Raw genomic sequence first — 22,254 nt, forward strand, 5'->3', positions numbered from 1 at the left:
ATCTATGGCTTTGGTGACTGCTTCAAAGAAGTCAATCAGGTTTAGGAGACATGATCAGCCTTTTACAAATCCAAACTGGGTAGGGTCCAGAGTTTGCAGATTACCAATGTCTTTGTTTATGAGTTCCATGATGATATGTTCCATGATCTTGCAGACCAGACTTGTCAGGCTAATGGGCGGTAGTTCCCGGGGTCCATCGTGGCTCCCCCTTTGTGAAGTGAGATAACCGTTGCAGTGCACCATTCAGTGAGTACAAAGCCTGAGGTGAGGCTATGATTGAACATGGTACTTAGGGAGGGTGCCAGTTCATTCTGTAGTTCATGTAGAACGCAGACTGGGATATTGTCAGGTCCCATGGATGCTGTGTTCTTAGCTTTGGAGAGTGTGTTTTTTACCTGTGCAGCCGAGATTATAGGAACTTTGCATTCTTCCGGTATAGAGATGGGTGAGAGGGGGGTAAAGTTAGCACTGAACCTATCTGCTAGGATGTTGGCAATATCAGTTGGTTCTGTATATTTAGTGCCATTGTGCTGTAACTCAGAGCAGATCTGAGTGTTCCCATTTAGTTTCTTGACATAGCTATAGAATGCTTTGTGGTTGTCTTTAGAGTCAGTGGCAATTTTGTTTTCGTAACTAGCTTTGGAGGATTTTATGAGGGATCTCAGCTTCTTACTGAGGTTGACCAGGGAGTTCCTCCAGTCATGGGATTTTACTCTTTTTTGCAACAGTTTCTTTCTTCTGTTGCAGAGTTTATTTATGGCAGAGGACCACCAGATTAGCTTCCTTTTTTTGGAGGATAACATCTTGGTTCTATTAGGGATAGCATGATCCATGCACTCGTGTAAGTGCTTATAAAGTGCATTTGTGTAGGATTCGGCAGTCATACCTCTATTATCCGTCTGTATGGGTGTCATGAAGTTTGCCACTTCTGTCTTAAGAAGTGTCAAATATATATATATATATATATATATATATATATCTATATATATATATACATATATATATATATATATATATATATATATATATATATATATATATATATATATACATATATATGTATATATATATATATATATATATATATATATATATATATATATATATATATATATATATATATATATATGTATATATATATATATATGTATATATATATATATATATATATATATATATATATATATATATATATATATATTTATTTATTTATTTTACATTTGTTTAACTGGATACATTTCCATTTTCAGCAGAGAGTTAATACAAACAAAGTCTTATACATAAAGAAAGTAATTAGTTAGTAAAATACATCAGAAATAAGGTTTATTCTAAATTCTAGTAATTAAAAAATATAAATAAGTAAACACATTAACCCAAATTTCTTTACAGTACAAGATTGGAGAGATTATACTTTAGTGAAAACATTCAAGAAGAGTTTAATTAAAAAGTAAGTGTAAACCATAGAGAGAAGTATATACATTCATAACAGAGGCTAAATACCAAGGGAGAGGTAGAGAAAAACTCAAGGGCAAAGAGTAGAAACAGGAGAGAGAAGGAGATTTAGAGAAAAGTAGTTAGTAGAATCATGAGATTAGTCAGGATTGATGCATGGGCATAGCCAGAGTGTTTTTAGATGTTGTTTGAGCTTTTGTTTAAAGAGCAAGGGTGATGAGATTGAAGTTAGAGTGATTTACCTATAGTGTTGTTAGTGGACTTACTTATCTTGACCAGAAGTTTGTTAGAGGGAATTTAGGTTAGAATAAGGAGAAATAAGGTCAGACAGTATAGGAGTATTTTAGGTTGGTAAAAATTCTGTGAACAAAAGTAAGTTGGGAGAGTAATAGTGTATTTTCTAGTTCAAGCCAGTGTAGTTGTTGTAGATTGTGACAGTGAAATCTAGCAATGCTATAGTATGCATTTGCTAGTTTAGTAAGGTTATTTTTCTTTAGGTTTGTGTATATAGATGAGGCATAAAGAAGAGTAGAAATAAGATGAGAGTGTGCAAGTGTGATTTTTGCTTGTGGAGTTAAGAAGGTTTTAATTCTATATAATTACAGTTTTAAGAGTGTTATTAATATGATTATCAAAAGTGAGGTTATTGTCAATTAAAATACCCAATAGCTTAGTGGTAGAGTCAGAGGCTATATGTGTGCCATTGTTGGATGTAATTGTGAAGTCTAAGAGGGGAGACTTAATATTAGGCCTGAAGAGTAGGAGTTTGGTTTTAGCATTCAAACAAGAACCATGCCTCAACTGTGCTAAATACATTCTGTGTGAGGGTTAGTAGTTCAAGGGAGGAGTTTGCAGAGCATATGAGTGTGGAGTCGTCTGCATATTGAATACAAGTAGCTTGAGGTATTGCTGCATGTAAGTCATTTATGAATAAAGAGAAGAGGAGAGGTCCTAGGATGGACCCCTGTGGTACTCCAAGAGAGACTGGCAGAAGTGATGAAAGAGTATTATCCCAGAGAACTGCCTGTTGCCTGTTATTAAGGTAGGAAGTGAACCATTGAATAGCTTTGGTATCTAGAGAGGGATTCAAGGGTTTCTATGAGCATATTATGGTTTACCATGTCAAAGGCTTTTGACAGGTCTATAAAGAGTGCAGATGACAGAATATTATGGTTTCTGTTTATACACTCAGTAAAAGATAGGAGAGCTGTTGTAGTACTATGAAATGGCCTAAAGCCATGTTGACAGTTGGCTAGTAGGTTGTATTGAGTAAGGTGGTGCATTAGCTGATGATGAATACATTTCTCCATGATTTTTGCTAAGGGAGATAAGAGTGCAATAGGTCTATAGTTAGAATAGTCATTTGAGCTACCACCTTTGTGTAAAGGAATTATCTGGGAAATTTTCCAGATAACAGGTATGGTACCCTCACTGATGGTTCTATTAATAATGAGAGATATGGGATAGGCAACTTCTTCAGCTGCTTTTGAAGGTATTCAGATGGTAACTGATCAGCAGAAGGGGTACAAGGTTTGAGTTTTTGGATGAGTTTAAGGATGTAAGAAGTAGAGATGGGTTGTAGTTGGAATATAGGGAGATTAGTAGATGTGCCAGCATGAATATTTGCTTTGTCTATAGTAAGATGACTAGCTAGTGAATTAATGGTGTCTGTGAAAAAGGAGTTAAAGGCAATGGCAGTTTGATGTGAGGTATTCTTTTCGGTCCCAGAAGGTGAAGGTGTAGTAGAATGGCCTGGGTGTAGGAGTGAATTTAGGGTTGACCAGAACCTTTTGGGGTTGTTATGATGAGTTTGGTGTAGTTTACAATAATAGTTCTTTTTATCTGTAAGAACAGCTTTTTTAGTGCTATTTCTTAACTGTCTAAAGGCTTGTTGGTCTGAGGTTGTTTTTGTACATCTCCATTTAGCCCAAGCTTTGTTCCTAAGTAATATTTTCTGTTTTGTCTCTTTGGACAGCCAGGGGGCAGGTTTAGATTTAATTGTGATAGATTGTTTTGGAGCATGTTTCGATAGGAATTTGGTATTGAAATATGTGATGGCATCTTCCAGTGTTAGGGTTTTTAGAAGATCCCATTTACAGGCTTTTAATTCATTTTGAATGATAATAGGTTGAAGTGTTTAAACCCTGTAGGTAGGAATGTGATTAATGTCACTCTTTTGTCTTATGATGTAAGTTAAGGAATGATCACTTACATCATCAGGCAAAGTTCCTGTTGTATATGTTTGTTGCTGTTTGTTAATAAGAATCCAATCTAAAATACTTTCTTTGTTATTGGGTTTATTAATTCTTGTGGGATTAGAGATTAGCTGAGTAAAGATATGTAGATTAATGTGAGATGAAGAATTCTTTGTATTAGTAGAGGACCAATCACAGTTAAAGTCTCCTAAAATTATAGTTTCTTGTGGGTAGGAAGAGGATATCCAACTTAAGATATTCTCAATTGTAGTGTAATTATTGCCAGGGGGTAGGTAGATACAGATGATATAAATAGATTTTTTAGGGTTAAGTTGTAGTTTAGAGGTAAGGATCTCAGCTTTAACATCTTTTGGAGGGTCAGAGGGTTGTGCAGTGATTTCTAGTCCATTTTTAAATAGAAGTGCAACTCCCGCCCCTTCCATTCTCAATATGTTATATCCAGGGGGAAGTATTGCATTATCTTTAGTACTAGGTTTTAGCCATGTTTCAGTGAGACAGAAAATATCAAAGGAGTGAGTATCAAGGAGAGCATGGAGATGAGCAATCTTATTGTTAATACTGCGGATATTGAGGTGTCATATGAGTAAGGCATTAGAGACAGTGGTAAGAACAGAGGGGATAGTGTATGAGGTATTGTGAGGTAAATTAGTGGAGTTGTCAGTTGGTCCAGGATTGGGATGTATGTCACCATCACTAAGAGTTGGTGTTTTTAGTTCAAATGATGGTTTGCAGGAGAAGTTGGTTAGGTATTTGATCCTCCTTATGTTTGGATTATTGAAGTTAATGTGTGTAAGTCATTGGTATTTGGATAATAGGTAGCTGGGGGTACATGTGATGTTTAAATGAATATAGGTTTGCATAGGATGTTGGAAGGCTGTTTGTCTACGACAGTAACTAAAGTGGTAATAGTTAGGTGTTTCATAAGAAGTGAGGAGATAGATGGTGACTAAGCCTAGGGAGCATAAATATATGAATGTTAGTTTGGTTAGCGTAGTTTTAGATATTAGAGACATATTGCTAAAAAGAGTTATAAAGCCTTTGGATATAGTTAATATTTAAAACAGGTTAAAGTAAAGGAAAGGTATAGTGTAGTTGAGAGCAGTAATTAAGTGAATAAGCGGAGGGTAGGTGTAGAGAGAAGGATAATATAAAATAAGTTAGGAAGGATAAGGTGGTGATTTAGAAAGAGGGAGGTTAAAGAATGTATAAGCGAAGCGTGTGGAGTTAAACTAATAGGCAGTTACAAGAGATAGGAGGGCTCAGGGAGTGGGTGTGGTTAGGGAGGTATAAGTGTGAGAGCACTCGGGGTGGGTGGGATAGGGCAGAACCAGTCAGTGGCCTATCAGACCTTCCAGGGAGCTTATTGCCAAAGTAAGTCAGTCAGATAAGAAACTGCTTAGTAAGGAAGGTTAATGGCAATAAATGTAAAACAAATCAGTTTGCAATTTAGTTTAGACAAAGTCCAGTTTTCAAATTACTCTGTAACCCAGTGTCTGTTATAAGCATTTGTAAAGGATAAAATTCAGTTGCCAAAAGAGTTAGCGAGGCAGAGATAATTAACAATCTTCAGCAGACTATAGGAAGCTTCAGACACTGAAATATCCATATATATATATATATATATATATATATATATATATATATATATATGTATATATATATATATATATATATATATATATAATATATGTATACATATATGTATATATATATATATATATATATATATATATATATATATGTATATATATATATATATGCACACACACACACACTTACAAACAAGCATGCAAATTGATAGTTATACAGTAATAGTTATCAATTGTCCACCTGTTCAATATCTAGATGAAAGGTCAAACAGTTGTATGATAACATGTTAGACAGGGATGCCGTATATGCCTATTCTGTGAAAAATATTCAAGAAATTTTGAAGAAGGGTACATCATCTGTATGTCTGAAATTAAATATGGTAACTCAGAGATAAAGCAAATACTTTGTTTTGTTGAAAAAAACATTTCTTTATCATGAGGTAGTGCAGCCTCAGAGATGAATATGTCACTTGGCATAACAGCCAACATATCAGACTTTAAAACATTTAGCAAAACTACTCAAAAGACAAATAATGTACCACAAAACAGAACACATTACTTTTGCAGGGGTTCAATCCCCTGGACCCTCCATGTAAACCTATGTTAATTATAGATATACATATATATATATATATATATATATATATATATATATATATATATATATATATACACACATACATATACACTTCTAAATCATACTACAATGGGGAAAGGGCAAATGCCTCTCTGTACACTGTTCCTTGATCTCACAAAGAAAAAAGGCACCAATGTGTGATCAGCACATTTTTGATAAACGTTCTAGCTTTGTTTTTCTGTGCAATGAATTCACTTCTTGACTGCATAAATGACCCCCAGTCGGAGTTAATATAATTAGTTTTAAGTATATACTGAAATAACTAAGCATATACATATACATACACATACACATATATAAATAAATATGCTTTTAGAATAGTGCACAAGTCCTGTTAGTGCCTCAGTCTTTATATATGTGCAAGTAGTACAGATTTACTTATGTCCACTTGTAGTAAAGAAAAGGACATATGGTACCTATAGACTGATGTCCAGAAAAAAGTGATATGTTCTTCATATCCATTTTTTAGATTTTCATCCAGGTTGAACTATTACAACAGTAAACAATACGGCAAATTGCAAATGTCACAATTCAAAAATAAAGTGCCTCTTAATCAGTGTGTACTCTCTGTATATCCATATATACATTCCTGTACGAATCCCCAAAACAAAATAACCAATGGCTGTACCATGCAGGGCTGGTCACCTAACTTGGTGAGGAAGTAGTATTGTGTTGTTATATGACAGAACTAGTAAACAACCAAAGTAACTGGTAATAATACAGTACCATGTTATATACATATATCTATCTGTGTTAATATTATATCCATGGATAATGTATGGATATCAACATGGGTATCAGCATGAGTGAATGAATACTGTACAAATCAAAATTAAAACAAATTTACAAAGTTATGTTATTTTAACAAGAAGTCTTAAGTTCAAACATTGAAAAAACATTCTGTAGCCATGTTTTTAAAGTGACTCATTAAAAAATGGAGTTCTTACCTTCACATTCAGGTTGTGTGCCACTCCATGATCCATTTGAAAAACATGTACGTTCTGGGGACCCTCGTAGGGAATATCCAGGTTCACAGCTAAACCTTACAACACTGTTAAAAGTGAACTCATCCCCTAACCGAATTCCATGTGATGGAATCCCAGGATCCCCACAATAACCATATGTATCTCCTGCAACAAACAAAAGTTATAGTTATATTCAATTATTCAGTGCTTCATTAGACATATTTGTGTTTTCATTCATTTCAATAATCTACATTCTTTAAGAAGGACCTCACTGTGTGCATGCTATATGGTTAGTATTGAGTCTGATAATCCATGCTTAGAATGCATCACGTTATTAGCCAAGAGCAGACTAGGAATTATCCTGCGGCTAATTTGCTAATAATAAGACTGTGGGGAAATGGCACACTACAATATTAGTACAAACCTGGTATGCCCATCAACCACTATCTATTAGCAACTGGTAGGGATAAGAAAGGAATTTCTGTTATACATACATCACTGAACTGCAAAGTACCCTTTATCTAATAATTACCACTACCTGCAATTCCGATTTAAAACTGAAGACAAGGCAATGGTTTTATCACTATAGCCATAAATAAGCATGCCATGCTCTATTCATTACTATACCACTTTGCACAAAGCTTCTACTTCAGAAATGTACTCCACTCTACACTCTCCCGGGGACACTGAAATCAAGATGCAAAGATGAATGAAAAACTATTTTCATGATATTAAAATTCTGAAGAGGTTGTTGGTTTACCCGAAGGATGAAATATTTCACAAAGAAAAGTAGAATATGTTTAATATGAATAAGAATCTGAGTTACTGCTCCATTACATGAAATAATGTATTGTAAAAATACTAAATATATATCTATCTATATATATATATATATATATATATATATATATATAAAGCCATATAAGCAAATGTCTGTAATGTCAAACGTTTTTTATGGCAGCAGAAGTGATAGAAACTCATCCAATCACTTCTACCAGTGTTGAAGCTGAGCAAGATTGTAAACAGTACAGATCAAGGAATGTGCCATTTCACTAGTGTACATTGATCTCAAAGTTGGTATATATAATTAGTAGGGAGTATGGGAGGTTCTTCCCCCCACATGTGGGATGCATGGGGGGCTTTGTCCAGTTTTGTGTCTTTTTTTTTTTTTTTTTTTAGATTTGTTTGATGTTATGTGTTTTGATCCTTTAGGGTCAACGTTTTTGTACTTCAATAATTTGTGATACTCCTTTTAAGAGGAGATGCAGAATAAAGCAAATAAAACACTTATTTCCCAGGACAGACTTCCAGTATCTTTCAGTAATGATCATTAAGAGACGTTCTGTTCTCCTCTCTTTCCAATTTGTAAAAAAAAAAAATGAAAATTTGATTCTAGCTTTGGCTATTTTGGACTAACTATCAAAATCTGCCTGACAACAAAGAAAATAAATACATGTTTTTAGAACCAACATTGTGTAAAGAATACCACATGACATCCAATAAGCAAAGTGAAGTGATACAGGACTCTAGATGTCAGCTTTCACATAATAATATTGATACACAACAAAAGTATGATAAAATATGCAGGAAAGCAATATTTTAACAGCTAATCATCATTATGGCAGCTGGCAGGCTGAATAAAATTATTTTCCGAAGGGGCTGTGTCAATGAATCTCTTATGTAACAGGACATGATCAACTCTGGCATTATAGATTTCATTTTTGATAAGTCTTACAATAATCCATTTCTGCTGCAAATGCACATTCCAAACTGTGGCAACAAATCTAAAGATAGTGTATGGCATTTAAGAAGTGCAATGCAGTGGAAGTGATAAGGTGCAAGTGTTAGTTTTATCAGAAGCAAATCGTTGAGCATCATTCTATTATTCTGGAAACAGAGGGAAGAACAGTGTCTCTACATTCACAACAGAAATGCATTATATCCTTTCTTTGTGAATATAGTCATGTAACAGGAAAATTAAACCTCAGTGTCATATAACCATATTGCTTTAATCAAAACCAACAGCTAAAGAATTATAAGAAACTGGCACCGAAGACTGAAGAGAGAGTTTTCTTTATTACTAAGTTCTATCACAGGAGCAAATGTCAATGTTTTTGTTGTTATCTTAAAAAAAGGACTTTGCTAGATGATAAAGATACTGATGAAAAAGCTTAGAAATCCACATTTTTAATGAAACAAATGGGCAATACTGTGTTGTATGGAAGAAGATGCATACGTTAAATTTACATTAGTGTAGTCCAAAGAAACGCACTTCATGAATGCATTCGTTTTTATAGAGCCAGAATTCAGAAATGACACAGCCAGGAATGGTAAAGCAAAGCAATTGTGGAAACTTGCATTTCAGAGTCACATTAGCTGCAGGGAGGAAAGACCTCAGGATTGGCTAATTTGTATGTTTCAAAATCATGCAGTGATTACCACATGTGCTAAGAAGCACTTTGCTGTGGTAATCACTGTCGGAGGTCCATGCATTGCTTTGGCAAAGGCAACCCACTCTTGGACTGACCCCCCCCACACACATGTACACATTAATGCACATACACTAACACACAAATGGATGTACTTCTATACCTCTTACCTGTTCCCTGCATTAACAGGATATCCCTAATGTTGCCTCTTATGTTTTCACCATCCCTTATAGATTATGAATGACTGAAGTGAGTCAGTAATGCCAAACACAACAGTTTCATTGTTTTTCTTAGTCAGACAATGCATTGATATATAAGATCTGTAACATTTTTAAGAAGATTAGAGTAACGCTTATTAAATTAATCAATTTATTTAATTTTGTTTTGTATGGTAGACAACTGATCAAAAGTGACCATTAGTGGGCTCTGCCCAGTTTACATATATAGAAGGCTTACTGCAGAGACTAATGTTTGTGAATCCCAGGGCTAGTGATTGAATTTATATGTTATTAAAAAAGTACAGTTGTGTAAATAAACTTACCATAACAGTAGACATTCAAATGATAACTGCTGCAATAGCCTTAGGTAAATGGGTTATATACTGCCAAGGATATAACAGCCGAACAGCTTCCAAGACATCAGGAGACTTTCCACACACCTAAACTGTCTGGCAGCTTAAACTGAGCTGACTGAAAGACAAATTTGGAAGCCAAGCCCTTAATAGCTTTCCTACCAACAGAAAGACAGAGGCTGAGCCCTGAAAGGCCAATGCAAGGAAGAACAAAAAATGAATGTAAAACCATGGCATAAACAATGCATCAGAAAATGAGGATGGAGGGAGGGAATGGGTTCTGCAGAAGTAGTGAATATTCAAACTTCTACTGTTATGGTAAGGATTCTTACATAATTATACCATGATCATCATACTGATCACTGCTGCAATAGCCTTAGCTATATGTGTGGATTATCTTAGCTTACTACATTTGGGAGGTGAAAAGGGAAGAGTCCAAGAGCCCCTGGAGAATGGACGTTGCAAAGTCTGATCTAGACCTGGAGAAGAAAACAAGGTTAAAGTGCTTTGTAAAAATATGTACAGAGGACCGAGTTACAGTTCCTAGAACACTTCTAGAATCCAATCCTTTCCAAATGCCATAGATGAAGCCAAGGAGTTGGTAGAGTGGGGCTTGACCCCTTGACCCTGCATGCAATAGTTTTGTTGTGATGATTATAACAAAAAGGTAAAAGCCTTAGAAAACTATTTGGAAATAGCCTGTTTTGAAAAAGGCTAGCTGTTCTTTTTACCTTTACAAGAAAGGAAGTATTTATCTAAAGATTTGAAAGATATAATTCTGTCAAGATAGTACCTAAGTTGTCTTTGGACATCCAAGCTATGGAGTCCAAAGTAGAGTTCATGAAAGAAAACAGCGAGATGGATAGTTTACCTTAAAGTAAACTTGGATACCATTTCCACTTTAGGCATAAATGAAGGATCATTTCTCAAAGAAACCCTGTCACTGTGGAAAATGAGACAGGGTTGACTCACCATAAGAGCTTGAAACTCAGATGTCCTTCTTGTAGAGATCAGAGCAATCAATAAAACTGTTTTCCATGTTAAGACCTTCAAGTCATCTAGGTTATCTGGTTCAAATGGAGCAAATGTTAGTTTCCCTAGCACAAAATTAAGATCCCAAGAAGGGACCACCAGTTTTCTTGAAAGTCTCTTATGCAAACCCCTTTCAAAAATATTTTGACATGAAAATGTATAGAAAGAGGGAGATCAGTGGGCAAATATGCTAAAATTCCAAGTAAATGACCCTTGATAGAGGAGTAAGAAATGACACAGGACAGTATCTCACAAAAATATTGTAAAACCAGAGGTCAACTAGCCCTGAATGGGGGCTGGTTTTGTTGTTGGCACCAACTAGAAAACTTTTTCTATTTGCTAGTATGACTTATTAGTTGCAGGCTTCCTTGCCTCCATTAGTACCTGTTGCACATTCACAGTAAACAGGTAATTTAAGGGAACTGAGACCCTATAATTCAGATAATCAACTGAAGTTGATTGTTGTTAAGGTGTTCTTCTTTGCATAGATCTGGTCTGTGAGGAAGCTTGTGGTAATTGCCTCTGGCCACTTCCAAATGAAACAATAACTCCAGTTGCCTGTGACAGAAGGGAGTCACCACAGTCAACTTGGAGAATTCCTTCTGAATCTGGACATTAGTGGGAAATGTGGCAAAGTATACAGGAGCATTCCTGTTCAAGGAAAGGAAAAGGCATCTGTAATCCAGGCCTTCTTGCATGGAGTCCTGGAGCAGAAGCTTCTTGGGAGACCCCTATAATCTAGTTTCCATTCATGAAGGTTTGCTCTCCTGCTTAACATGTGTGCCACACAATCTTGTTCTGATGGAATGTAGGACGCCTGCAGATTGAGACTATGCTGTGTTGGCATATCCCAAGCTAACATGGCTAGTCTGCAGAGGGAGTTTGACCTAGTCCCTCCTTGCTTGTTGATGTATCACACGACTGTGGTATTTTCTGCAAAAACTTGAAGAGGTCCTGGGGACTAAAGATGACTCACAGAGTTCAGTGCTTGTATCTGCCCTTGGTGTTCCAAAAACCTTTCACTTTTATCCCTCCTGAAACTATTAAACTACTCCTCAAGCAAAGTCCTAGACATCTGTGGTTATTGACTGTATAGGAAGGGAGAAGGGGAGACCTGGATTTAGGGATATCTGTTGTCTCCACCAAGTGATGTCTCTTCTGAGAATCCCCTGCACTGGGATCTGAAAAGATAAAGGATGTTGGTGCTGGGACCAAAGAGACTCCAAATACCATTGCATCTTTCTCATATGGAGTTTTGCTAAGGTATCATGACAATAATAGAAGCCAAGACACCCAGAATCCTGAGGTATTCCCTCACAGTAACTGAAGTTTGAGTAGAAAACCCTAGAATTAGATCACAATCCTGTAAGGAATCAAGAAAAACTTTTGAATGTTCTCTTGGAATTACAGCCTGTCTAAGAGACTTCTTACCCAAGAGAAAGATTCCTGACACCTTAAAAAATACTTTGCAAAGGTAAGCAAGTCATCTAAACTTGGAAAAATGTGGATACATTATAGCCAGCAATCAGCTATAACTGAAGCTACTTTGTTAACACTCTTGGTGCAAAAGATAGTCCAAAGGGTAAAGGTTGATAACTGATGTGTTCCAGACACACAAACCTTAAGAGGTGCCTGAAATTTGGATGAATAGGAATGTGATGATAAGCATCTTCGAAGTCTAATTTTACAAGGAAACTGACTGACGATGAAGAGGTTAACAGGTTGTGAAGTGACATAATTCTAAATCTGGGCACTATCACAAACAGGTTTAGGAAACAAAGATCTAAGATCGGTCTCCAAACATTTTCTTTTTTTGGTACAAAAACATCCTTGAATAAAACCCCTTTCTCACCTGGGGAGTGTGGGGGGCAGGGCCTATTACTCTCTGAGAGACCAAGTGATGAAGGACAGGTGGAAACAAAAGAGGCTGGTTTGGAGGATGAGGAATTACGACCTAGAAAGGAAGATTTCCTTCCACTGCCATGGGTAATTTTTCATGAAAGATCTTCTGACCCCATTTGTCTGAAACAGTCTCTGGCCAAACTGAAAAATGGATATTCAGACTTTCTGAAAACAAAAGGGTCTGCTAGGGTGGGAGGGTAGAACAAAGTCTCTTAAATAGTCATTCTGACTTATTGGACTGTATTTGGTTTTGGGAATTCTTCTTGGAACCCCCTGTCGTTTCTTCTTAAATGGCTGTTAACCTGTATTTTGTTGAGACCATTTATTTTGTTTCTAATCAAAATTCGACGAGGAGTTACAGAACCCTTGGAATACTTGGCAAAGGAGGGCTGAAAAATCTTAGAGGTTTCCTGTATCAGCTTACCCCTTTCATTACACTTTTTGATCACCTCTGCAGTAGAGGGGCCAAAAGTTAAATTTCTATCCAAATGAGAATTTAAAATCTTATTTTAATTTCCAAGAATGCAGCCATTACTCCTCCTCCTCAAAACAGTACCAGTGGACAGAATCCTTGAAGAAGTATCAATAGAGTCAAATGCTCACTGTATAGAATGAGCAATGACTCAAATAATAGATGAAATTAAATTATTTAAACCAGATTTTTCCTCACATGAAGAAACTGCAGATAAAACATTTCTCAAACTTTCATAATTAGTCAAAACAAATTTTAACATATGTGAAAGCCTCTCTACTCCGGGCCAGTAATCAAGGAACCTCAATCCACACCACTGACACTGATGAGAGACAGTCACTAAAAACAGGAATGAATTTATACAATATTTTCAGATGCAGCTCTCTGCATCAAACACAATTTTCCCACAGAGCACACAGAGAATACACTCCAGACCTGGGACTGGACTCTCCAGATCTTAAACAACATTCACTTTGGAGAACTGTGTCCCAGTTGCAAGTAGCTGACACACCAACACCTGGGTATTTGATTTTCATATACACACACACACACACACACACACACACACACACACACACACACACACACACACACACACACACACACACACACACACACACACACACTCCTGGGAAAGGCTGGTAGAGATTGACCAGCCTGCCCAGACTATAAGGCAACCACACTGCCACCAGTCAACCACTATCAGGCTCTTACAAGAGTATCCAATTATACTGAGAAAAATCAATACTAATATAAACGGCAGAGTGTAACCCAAGCAGCAAGGCTTTTCAGAGTTTCACTAAATAAGCACAAGTATTCTCAAAATGTTAAAAGTATTCTCTAAAAGACCAGAAAACATGGGAATACTAAATATCTAAGTACAATAAACATCAATCTAATTAATATAGCAAGGCAAGATAGGATGCTGAGATGCTTACTTCCACAAGGCAAGGTGATGAGCTTCAAACTAAACTGAGCTGAACTGTGATAACTCAATTAACTGACTGTGATAACTGTCATAGCTCTTTATATCAAGTTCCAAAGAAAACAAAACAAAACAAACTGCTGTGAAGAGTTTCCATCCTCTCAGTGCTGATTAAGAAATTACATCACATTTGATCACGTCTCTGGAACAATACACACTCACAACTTTGCTAAGATCTGTTGCAGTATTTGAAAGCTACAGAACAATTTAAAAAAAATTCTACTTTTCCCTTCCGGAATGCTTTGTTTAAACATAAACATTTAATCAGTTATAATAACACTACTGATACACTTTTAACACAAGCATCTATACAAGTCAGTGTGACAGTTAAATGGCACAAAATTATTTACAAAACTCCAGCTAACTATGCTGGCATATGTTACACATGCACAGCCTTATTCTCCCTGACACGGATAGCAACAACCTACATCATCACAACATATGAGCCTGACAGTTCAAACTTCTGAAAATCAAAGTTGTAAAAGCATACACTTTTTTTCTCCATACTTACCAAAAACATTCCTGTTCTTATCAGAGAGAGAGTAGGATTGGGATTAACTACGTGTTTAGCAAAAGAAGTATTAACTAAAGCTATTGTTTGAACAAGTTTGGGAATTGTGTACAAAAACTTAAAAGACTGAGGAACTTTATATATCCAATCTATCTTTTTACGGGCATTAGCTAACTGTCAGGAAAATTGCAGGCCGTACCACACACATCCTAAAAAGCTATCAGAACTGAAGGAATATATGCAGGCTCTGGAAATTCCATCCGTAACTTCTTATAGTGCTTTCCTAGGGACTGAGAAACCTCAGTGTTCTCCCACCAAAAATAATGGCACATTCTAGAATTAGTCTCAGAGAAAGAAAACCCCCACTGAGGCAGAAACTGAGCTCTCCTCGTAGTCTAAATCAGAAATCTGAGGAGAAAACCCTGTATCTCTTTATGCATCTTCCTGTCCATATTCATAATCTTGAATTTCTTCAGGCAAGGAGGAATCCCTACTTCTTTGACTAGAAACTACTTTACAAGAAGGATCAATAGCCTCATAGCCTGAATTAAACCCTAAGCCAGACCCAGTAAATTACTTCCATCTAAGGAAATTTGAAGAGGAGGAGTAGATATATGCTAAGCTTCCTGTTTATTTTTGACAGGAAAACTGGGGCCAGCAGTGTTATTAATGCCAACAGCGGTTTCCCCAGGGATAAGCACAACACTCTGAAAAAAACAGGGATGTCTATCCTGTTTCCTCTCCCAGAACTGACAAGAGTGAATTTTCCCTTCCCTACTGAGGGAACCCCAACAGCATCTGAGAATGCGGTTAACCCCTGGTCCACAGTGGTTGTAGATGCTACATCACAGGGATCTGGGATAAAAGATGAGTGATCTGAGAAACAACTAATAGGCATAGCAGAATCATCTGTTCAGCATATTACTAGTCTGCCGTGCAAGCAAAGGCTGTTTCTTAACTTCTTCTTTTTCTTTTTTTGGCTGGAAGAAGGACCAAACCATGGTAAGAATAGATTGTTCCACGGTCAAGCCAAAAATGGGGACTCTTTCTCATGGAAAACAAGGTAAAAAAGCACTTTAAAACACTTTGTCAACCCTACAAAGTAAAATAAACACAATTTCTCTACAAAATGATTTTCAGTTACTATGAACAACTTTTAAAGTGACAGGAACAAAGGACGCTGCTGTTTAAAAGTACAGAACAGTCTCATGACAGTCTGTTAAAATACAAACTCCTAACTTTAAAATAATTTTCCTGAAGAAGAAAGTATTAATAATAAACAAAGAATATAGAATGGAAGCTTTTCCCCAAAGGGCACTTATCTGCCCAGCAAAGGAACAGCACAAACTGAAGGTCAAGCCTCGAAAGCCTCAGAGGACACTCTTTAGAGGCAGAAGCTCTGAAGGGGTTGGTGACCAAACTTTACTTTTAGTCAGCTCAAGCAACCAGACAACACGGGCATGTGGAAGGTGCCCTGAAGCTTTGGTAGCCGATGGGCTATTATATCCTTTGCAGGATATAACCCATGTAGCTAAGGTTACTGCAGCAGTGATCAATGTGATGAAACTCATGCATATGTGTACTTTCAGCTTGATGGTATAACATGTGAATAAAAGAAACTGGTGTACAAAACAAAAAATTGTTTGAAATAAAATACATAAAGTATTATTGATAGTTATAAAAATATACAAATGAGAACTGTATCTTGAAAATAGAACCTACCATATTGCAAATTCTAATTACATGACCTTATTAAAATATAATTTTGTTCTATAGTTTTGACTATAAAAATATATTGCAGTAGAACTGTATTATAATTCATTCTTTGGTAAATATATATTTAATTTTGCATACTGACCATTTAATTAGATTATTTGAACCATTAATTTTATATTTAATAATACATTAAATTGTTGGCACAGTACTATGTTTTAAGGTTGGTTTGGACTGTTCGGTTATTAGGTTGCTAATTTTCATGCATTCCAGTTTAACAATTAGTTTTCTAGAGCAAATAATGTCAATGACAAATATTTGTCATATTTTCGTTGCAAGTCTCATGATTTAGAGAATAGCACATTGAGATACTGCTGTATTTTCTATTTCTATTTTGTGTATAGTTATAATTCATTGATTTTATTATTAATTTTGTTTAATCAGACAATGCAGGAGAGGTATTTCCTGTTGGACTGTTTGGCAAGTATAATTTTATCAGGAAATACTAATGGATTGAGTAACACTATATGTGTAGCAGTGTATTTTCAATACTTTAAAGTTGCAGATTTGGCAATTACATGTATATATATATATATATATAAAAATTATATGCCTTTTAGTTGTTTAACGGCTGTCCTAGTACATAATTCATCTAAAAGTTGGATTATGCAAGATTCATAGGACAAAAGGAACAGACTTATCTTAGGAATAAAAGGTAACTATGAAGTCATTCATTAATGTTAATTTTGTCATGGGTTTTACAGCAAGCACTTACAAAAGTTTAAACCTGTATTATCAGTTTTACTAAAAATGCACTTAGCTTGGTAGGGGATTTTAACCATACATAATCCTAAAGAACAATAAACAAAAAAAGAGCACTGGATAGCCGTTTCCACCATGAATACAGTTTATTATTGCACAGCAGGCCACAGCACAACAAACAGGATTAACGCTGACACACAACCAGTTCGTTTTCATCTCACCACTGGTTGTGTGTCAGGGTTAATCCTGTTTGTTGTGCTGTGGCCTGCTGTGCAATAATAAACTGTATTTGTGGTAGAAATGGCTATCCAATGCTCTTTTTTGTTTATTGGTTTTAGCGTGAGCACTTTTCCTCTTGAACTTGTTTAATAATCCTAAAGAAATTTCTACAAATGTGGTAATCGAAACAATTTATCAACCAGTAAAGGCTGTTAAGAGATTTTGTAGAGTTATAGGTTCAACAGATTTGTGGGCCAGCCAAAATTATTTGATAAAGTGGCAATCATCTAGAGCCAATGTCTTTGACTTGCATTAACAGGTTATACATTATTTACCCAGTCTTTCCCATCCTGCAAATAATTCTATGTTACTTTTATCCCATACCACATCATATACATATCATATGCAAAAACATCATCATCATCATCATCAGCCCCCTTTTCCCATTTTTCTACATAAGGTCGGGGTATCGTGTTAACTGTCACCAACTCTCTTGATTCAGTGCCACACACCTGCCTTCTTCAACATTCATGCCTGACTGTCGCAGATCTTCTTTCACACAATCCATCCACCTCTTTGCTTGACATCCTCGCTTCCTCTTACCTTCTTCCGGTCTGTCCCAAATCTTCCTCACCAGATTGTCTTCTGCTATTCTGCACATGTGTCCAAACCATCATATTCTGTTCTCTTTGATCTTTTCTGCAATTGGAATTACTTTGGCTTCTGCTCTTATGTCCTTATTTCTTTGTCTGTCACACAATGTGCATCCTACCACTCTTCTCAGACACTTAATTTCCATCACCTCTAGCATCTTCAAATGTTCTGCCTTTACTGCCCAGGTTTCTGTACCATACAGTAGTATTGGTCACACCACTGTCTTGTACACCTTACTTTTCAACTTCTTTGGCATTCTTTTTTCATTGACTACACCTGCCATTCTATGCCAGTTGGCTGCAGCCCCTCTGACTCTAGCGTTGACCTTTTCATTCAGACTTCCCTTTTACTTAACCACCCCTCCCAAATACTTGACGCTGTTTACCTGTTCCACTGTCTTCCCTTCTATCTCTATTCTCAGTTTCTTCTGCCTTACCCAATTTGCTGTCATTACCACTGTCTTATCTGTGCTTAGTTTCATCTCATGTGCCTTTTGTTTTGCATTCCATTCTCCTATTCTTTGCTGTGTTTCTTGCTCAGAGTCTGCCTGTAATGCCACATCATCTGCATACAGCAACTTTGTTGATCTGTCCCCTCCGTCCTGTTTGCTAATGTAGTCCATCACCAGTGTGAAGAGCAGTGGGCTCAGAGCTGAAGTACACCCACTCCCACTGGGAACACCTCTGTGAGGCTGAACATTGTTCTTACTTGAGTCACTGAATCCTTGTACATAGCCTGCACTAATTCTACCAATGTTTCTGGGACTTCAAACCATCACAGTACTGCCCAGATCAGCTTTCTTGGGACATTGTCATATGCTTTCTCCAAGTCTAGGATGCCCAGTTGGCCTTTCTCCTCATCTCTAACTTCTTTTCAAGTATCTGTCTCAGTGCAAACAACAGGTCAATTGTGTTGCATCCAGATCTGAATCTCAACTGCTCATCTTCCAACTTACTTTCGACTGCTCTGCTTATCCGTTTATCAATCATCCTCTCCAGAACTTTCATGCAATGTGATAGAAGTTTGATACCTCTGTACTGCCCACAGTTGTAGAAGTTTCCTTTGTTCTTGTACACTGGCAAAAGTATGCTTATTCTCCAGTCATCTGGAATACGCCTTTCTCTCCACACTGCTATGAGTACCCTCAGGAGCCATTTCTCCTCATCTCACCCAGCATCTTTATCATAACTACTGTGACCTCATCTGAGCCTGCTGCTTTCCCTGACTATATTTTCCTTAGTGTTGTTCTTACTTCTTCTAGGGTGGGCTCCTCTTCTTCTCTCATTGTAAGCTCCTTCTGGAGCAGAACAGCTTCTGTGGGGTTTTCTTCATTCAGAATCTGCTGGAAATACTCCTTCCATCTGTCTTTGATGTCCTGTGGACTGGTGAGCAGGTTGTTGCTGGCATCCCTTATGAAGAGTGCCTGACTATCTTCTTTAACTTTCTGTCTTTGCCTTGCACCCTGATATAGTTTCTTTGTGCCACTTACTGAGTCACTTTCCAGAAGTTGGTAGAGTGCCTCCAATGCCCTATTCTATGCTATTGCAATTTCTTTATTAGCTTCTTTATTAACCAACCAGTAGTCCTTCCTAGCTTGGTCAGTCTTTTCTATCTCCCACTTCTTCCTGTACATCTACTTTCTTTTGATGACTTCCTGGATTTCTGCATTCCACCACCAGCTTTCCTTATGCACCTTATTTCCATACCTGGCTTAGACACACATTTTTTCTGTAGTCCTAACACATGCTGTTCTCAGGCGCTGCCACTCTTCTTCAACTCCACCTATTTCCTCCTCTTCTTGGGGTGCTAGAGCCCTGTGTAATTCCTTGAACTGCTGTACTTTCTCTCCAGTCAACTTCAAGGTCTTCAGCCTAGTCTCTGTTGACCTTAGACCCTTTTCATATGCAAAATAAATTCACTAAATTATGCTGTCCTGCCATATAGTTACTACTTTTCTGCCTTTTATGAGCAAAAGCTCTCTGGTCTTATGAAAAAATGATCTAAGCATTTATAGGAGATAATAATAACAGAATCTAGTTTTTAAGGCCTGCTTATCTTTGAGTTTCACCATAGAGGTTTATTCTTAAATTTGGCATTGTATTTACTTTGGAGGAGGACTTTGTTGTCACTGCTGCTGCTGTTTACATCTGCATAAGGATTATTTATAAATATCGGGGTCATTATGTTTGAAGGGGATTTGAATTTAGTCATCACTCAGTTTTAGCAGATTAGTCATTGTATAACAGATGAACACAGAGGTTCTGCCGAATGCTTCTGGTTTCAGTTTTGTGTTGAATGTGACTAATTTGTGGTTCGATATGACCAAGGAGGAAGTGACAACTGGTGGGGAACAAAGTTCTTCCATACTGCTAAGGACCAAGTCCAGCAGTTTATCTCCCCTTGCTGGGATGCAGACAAGCTCATCTAGAGACTTTGTATTGGTGAAGTCCAGAACTCACTGTGCATACATGTTTGAGGTTGCACACGTCTCCCAGATAATAGAAGGATAGTTAAAGTCTCTAGGAGAATGTTTTTTTTCGTTTACTTTATACACAAAGACTCCACACTACTTAAGAATGAATTATAGGCTGAGACATACATTCAGGGGTACCTATAGTTAGCTAGCTATGATACAATAAGGGATTTTATTCATAGCAAGTTGAATGTGGAGGAGTTGCAGATCTTTGCCTTATTTAACAAGTTTGGAGGTGAAATGTTTCTTAAGGATAAGGAAACATCATCGCTTTTGGTGCCTTCATATAGGATGGATCAACCTTAGGCTGTACAGGCTATTACAAAAGGGTTAAGTGCCTGCCAATCTTAACAATATTACAAGATTGGAAAAACAGAATTTTTGCAGTGAGGAGCACTGTTACTGTTTGATTAGTATATGCAGACAATGAGATTTTAAATGAGTTTTAAAGAGTCAATTAAGATTAATGTGGAAAGTACATATAAGATGACTCTAGAAACTACAACTAACGTCTTGTAAAACGTCTTCTTCAAATTCATAATGAAATGTAAATTGAAAGTTTATAATTACCATTTTAAATGGAAGAACTTCATTCAGCAAGAAATGCTGAAATGTCATAGATGGCTTTAGCAATGGATGGCTTTTCATATATTTTATAAGTATCTGAGATAAATATGTAAAGAAAATTTGACCCAAATCATGAACATTCATCATAGTGAGTATAAATCTTTCCCACTGACTTCATGGAGATATTCACTATCAAAACTTTAATAAGGAATTCGAGGATTGTAGAAATTGTCAGACGCCTGTATTGTTAAATGTCAGTTATAATATTTAAAGGACCATGTGTTCTCATGGACTGCTTCTGTTTATTTGATATTTTGATAGCCAGTCACATGGAATCAGACTATGTCTGTACCAAGCCATTAGGCCAAATGCAATGGCGCTTTGGGTATTGTAGTTTTGCAAAAGAGCAAACTAGAACGAAAGAAGAAAAGAAAAAAAGAAAAAGACTAATGGAGATAAAGCCTTACAGGGAGTCTCTTTGTTATACTGATTTGAGTACTTGGTAGATTTGGATTCTCTGTAGAATTTATACTGGCCTTAGGACTTATGTTTTAAGGCTCAAAAGCATATGTTAAAAGGGGATCATGCATATCGTTGTGCAATGACCATCACAGGGGTGGAAGACAATGTGGTCTGCTATCCTCTTTACTATCTGCAGTAGCCATTGAGCCTCTCACTGTAACTACATATTAGTAAGGAGGGGGCAACTCAACAATTCAGGAGTGGTCAGTCTAAATATATCTGTCACTGAAATTCTTGTAACTACTCTTGGCATTAACAAAATTGAACTAAGTTACCATCTTTTCTACTTTTAGGAAGATTGAAAACTATGCAGTCAATGTGGAAAAAAGCAAATACTTTTTCATAAATAATCACCATCTGATAGAGTTTGATCTTTAGTAATTGCACTTTATGGCAATAACTTCTTGAAATATCTTCATATAAATATTTTTTTACAATACAGCTCTTATGGTAACTATACCAGGTCAGAAAGTTGGAAGTGTTATTGTTTGCAATCAGAATACTACACAAATCTTTTTTTTTTTTTTTTTTAAATTAAAGCAGTATTGCTACAGGGATTCTATTCTTTTGGTTTGCTATGATA

General features: G+C 36.5%; 1 protein-coding gene across 1 annotated transcript in view; it reads right to left on the minus strand.

Moving 5' to 3' along the window:
* The window catches only part of LOC122792225 (CUB and sushi domain-containing protein 1-like), a 3,080,606-nt gene that overhangs the window by 544,180 nt on the left and 2,514,172 nt on the right, over window positions 1-22,254 (minus strand). The window contains exon 52 of the mRNA XM_044059969.1: window positions 6,842-7,024. Within this exon, the coding sequence (XP_043915904.1) occupies window positions 6,842-7,024 (183 nt within the window). The remainder of the gene's footprint in view (window positions 1-6,841; window positions 7,025-22,254) is intronic.

Source organism: Protopterus annectens, chromosome 1.part2, assembly GCF_019279795.1.
Source record: "Protopterus annectens isolate FY-2018-M chromosome 1.part2, PAN1.0, whole genome shotgun sequence".
Classification (NCBI taxonomy): domain Eukaryota; kingdom Metazoa; phylum Chordata; order Ceratodontiformes; family Protopteridae; genus Protopterus; species Protopterus annectens.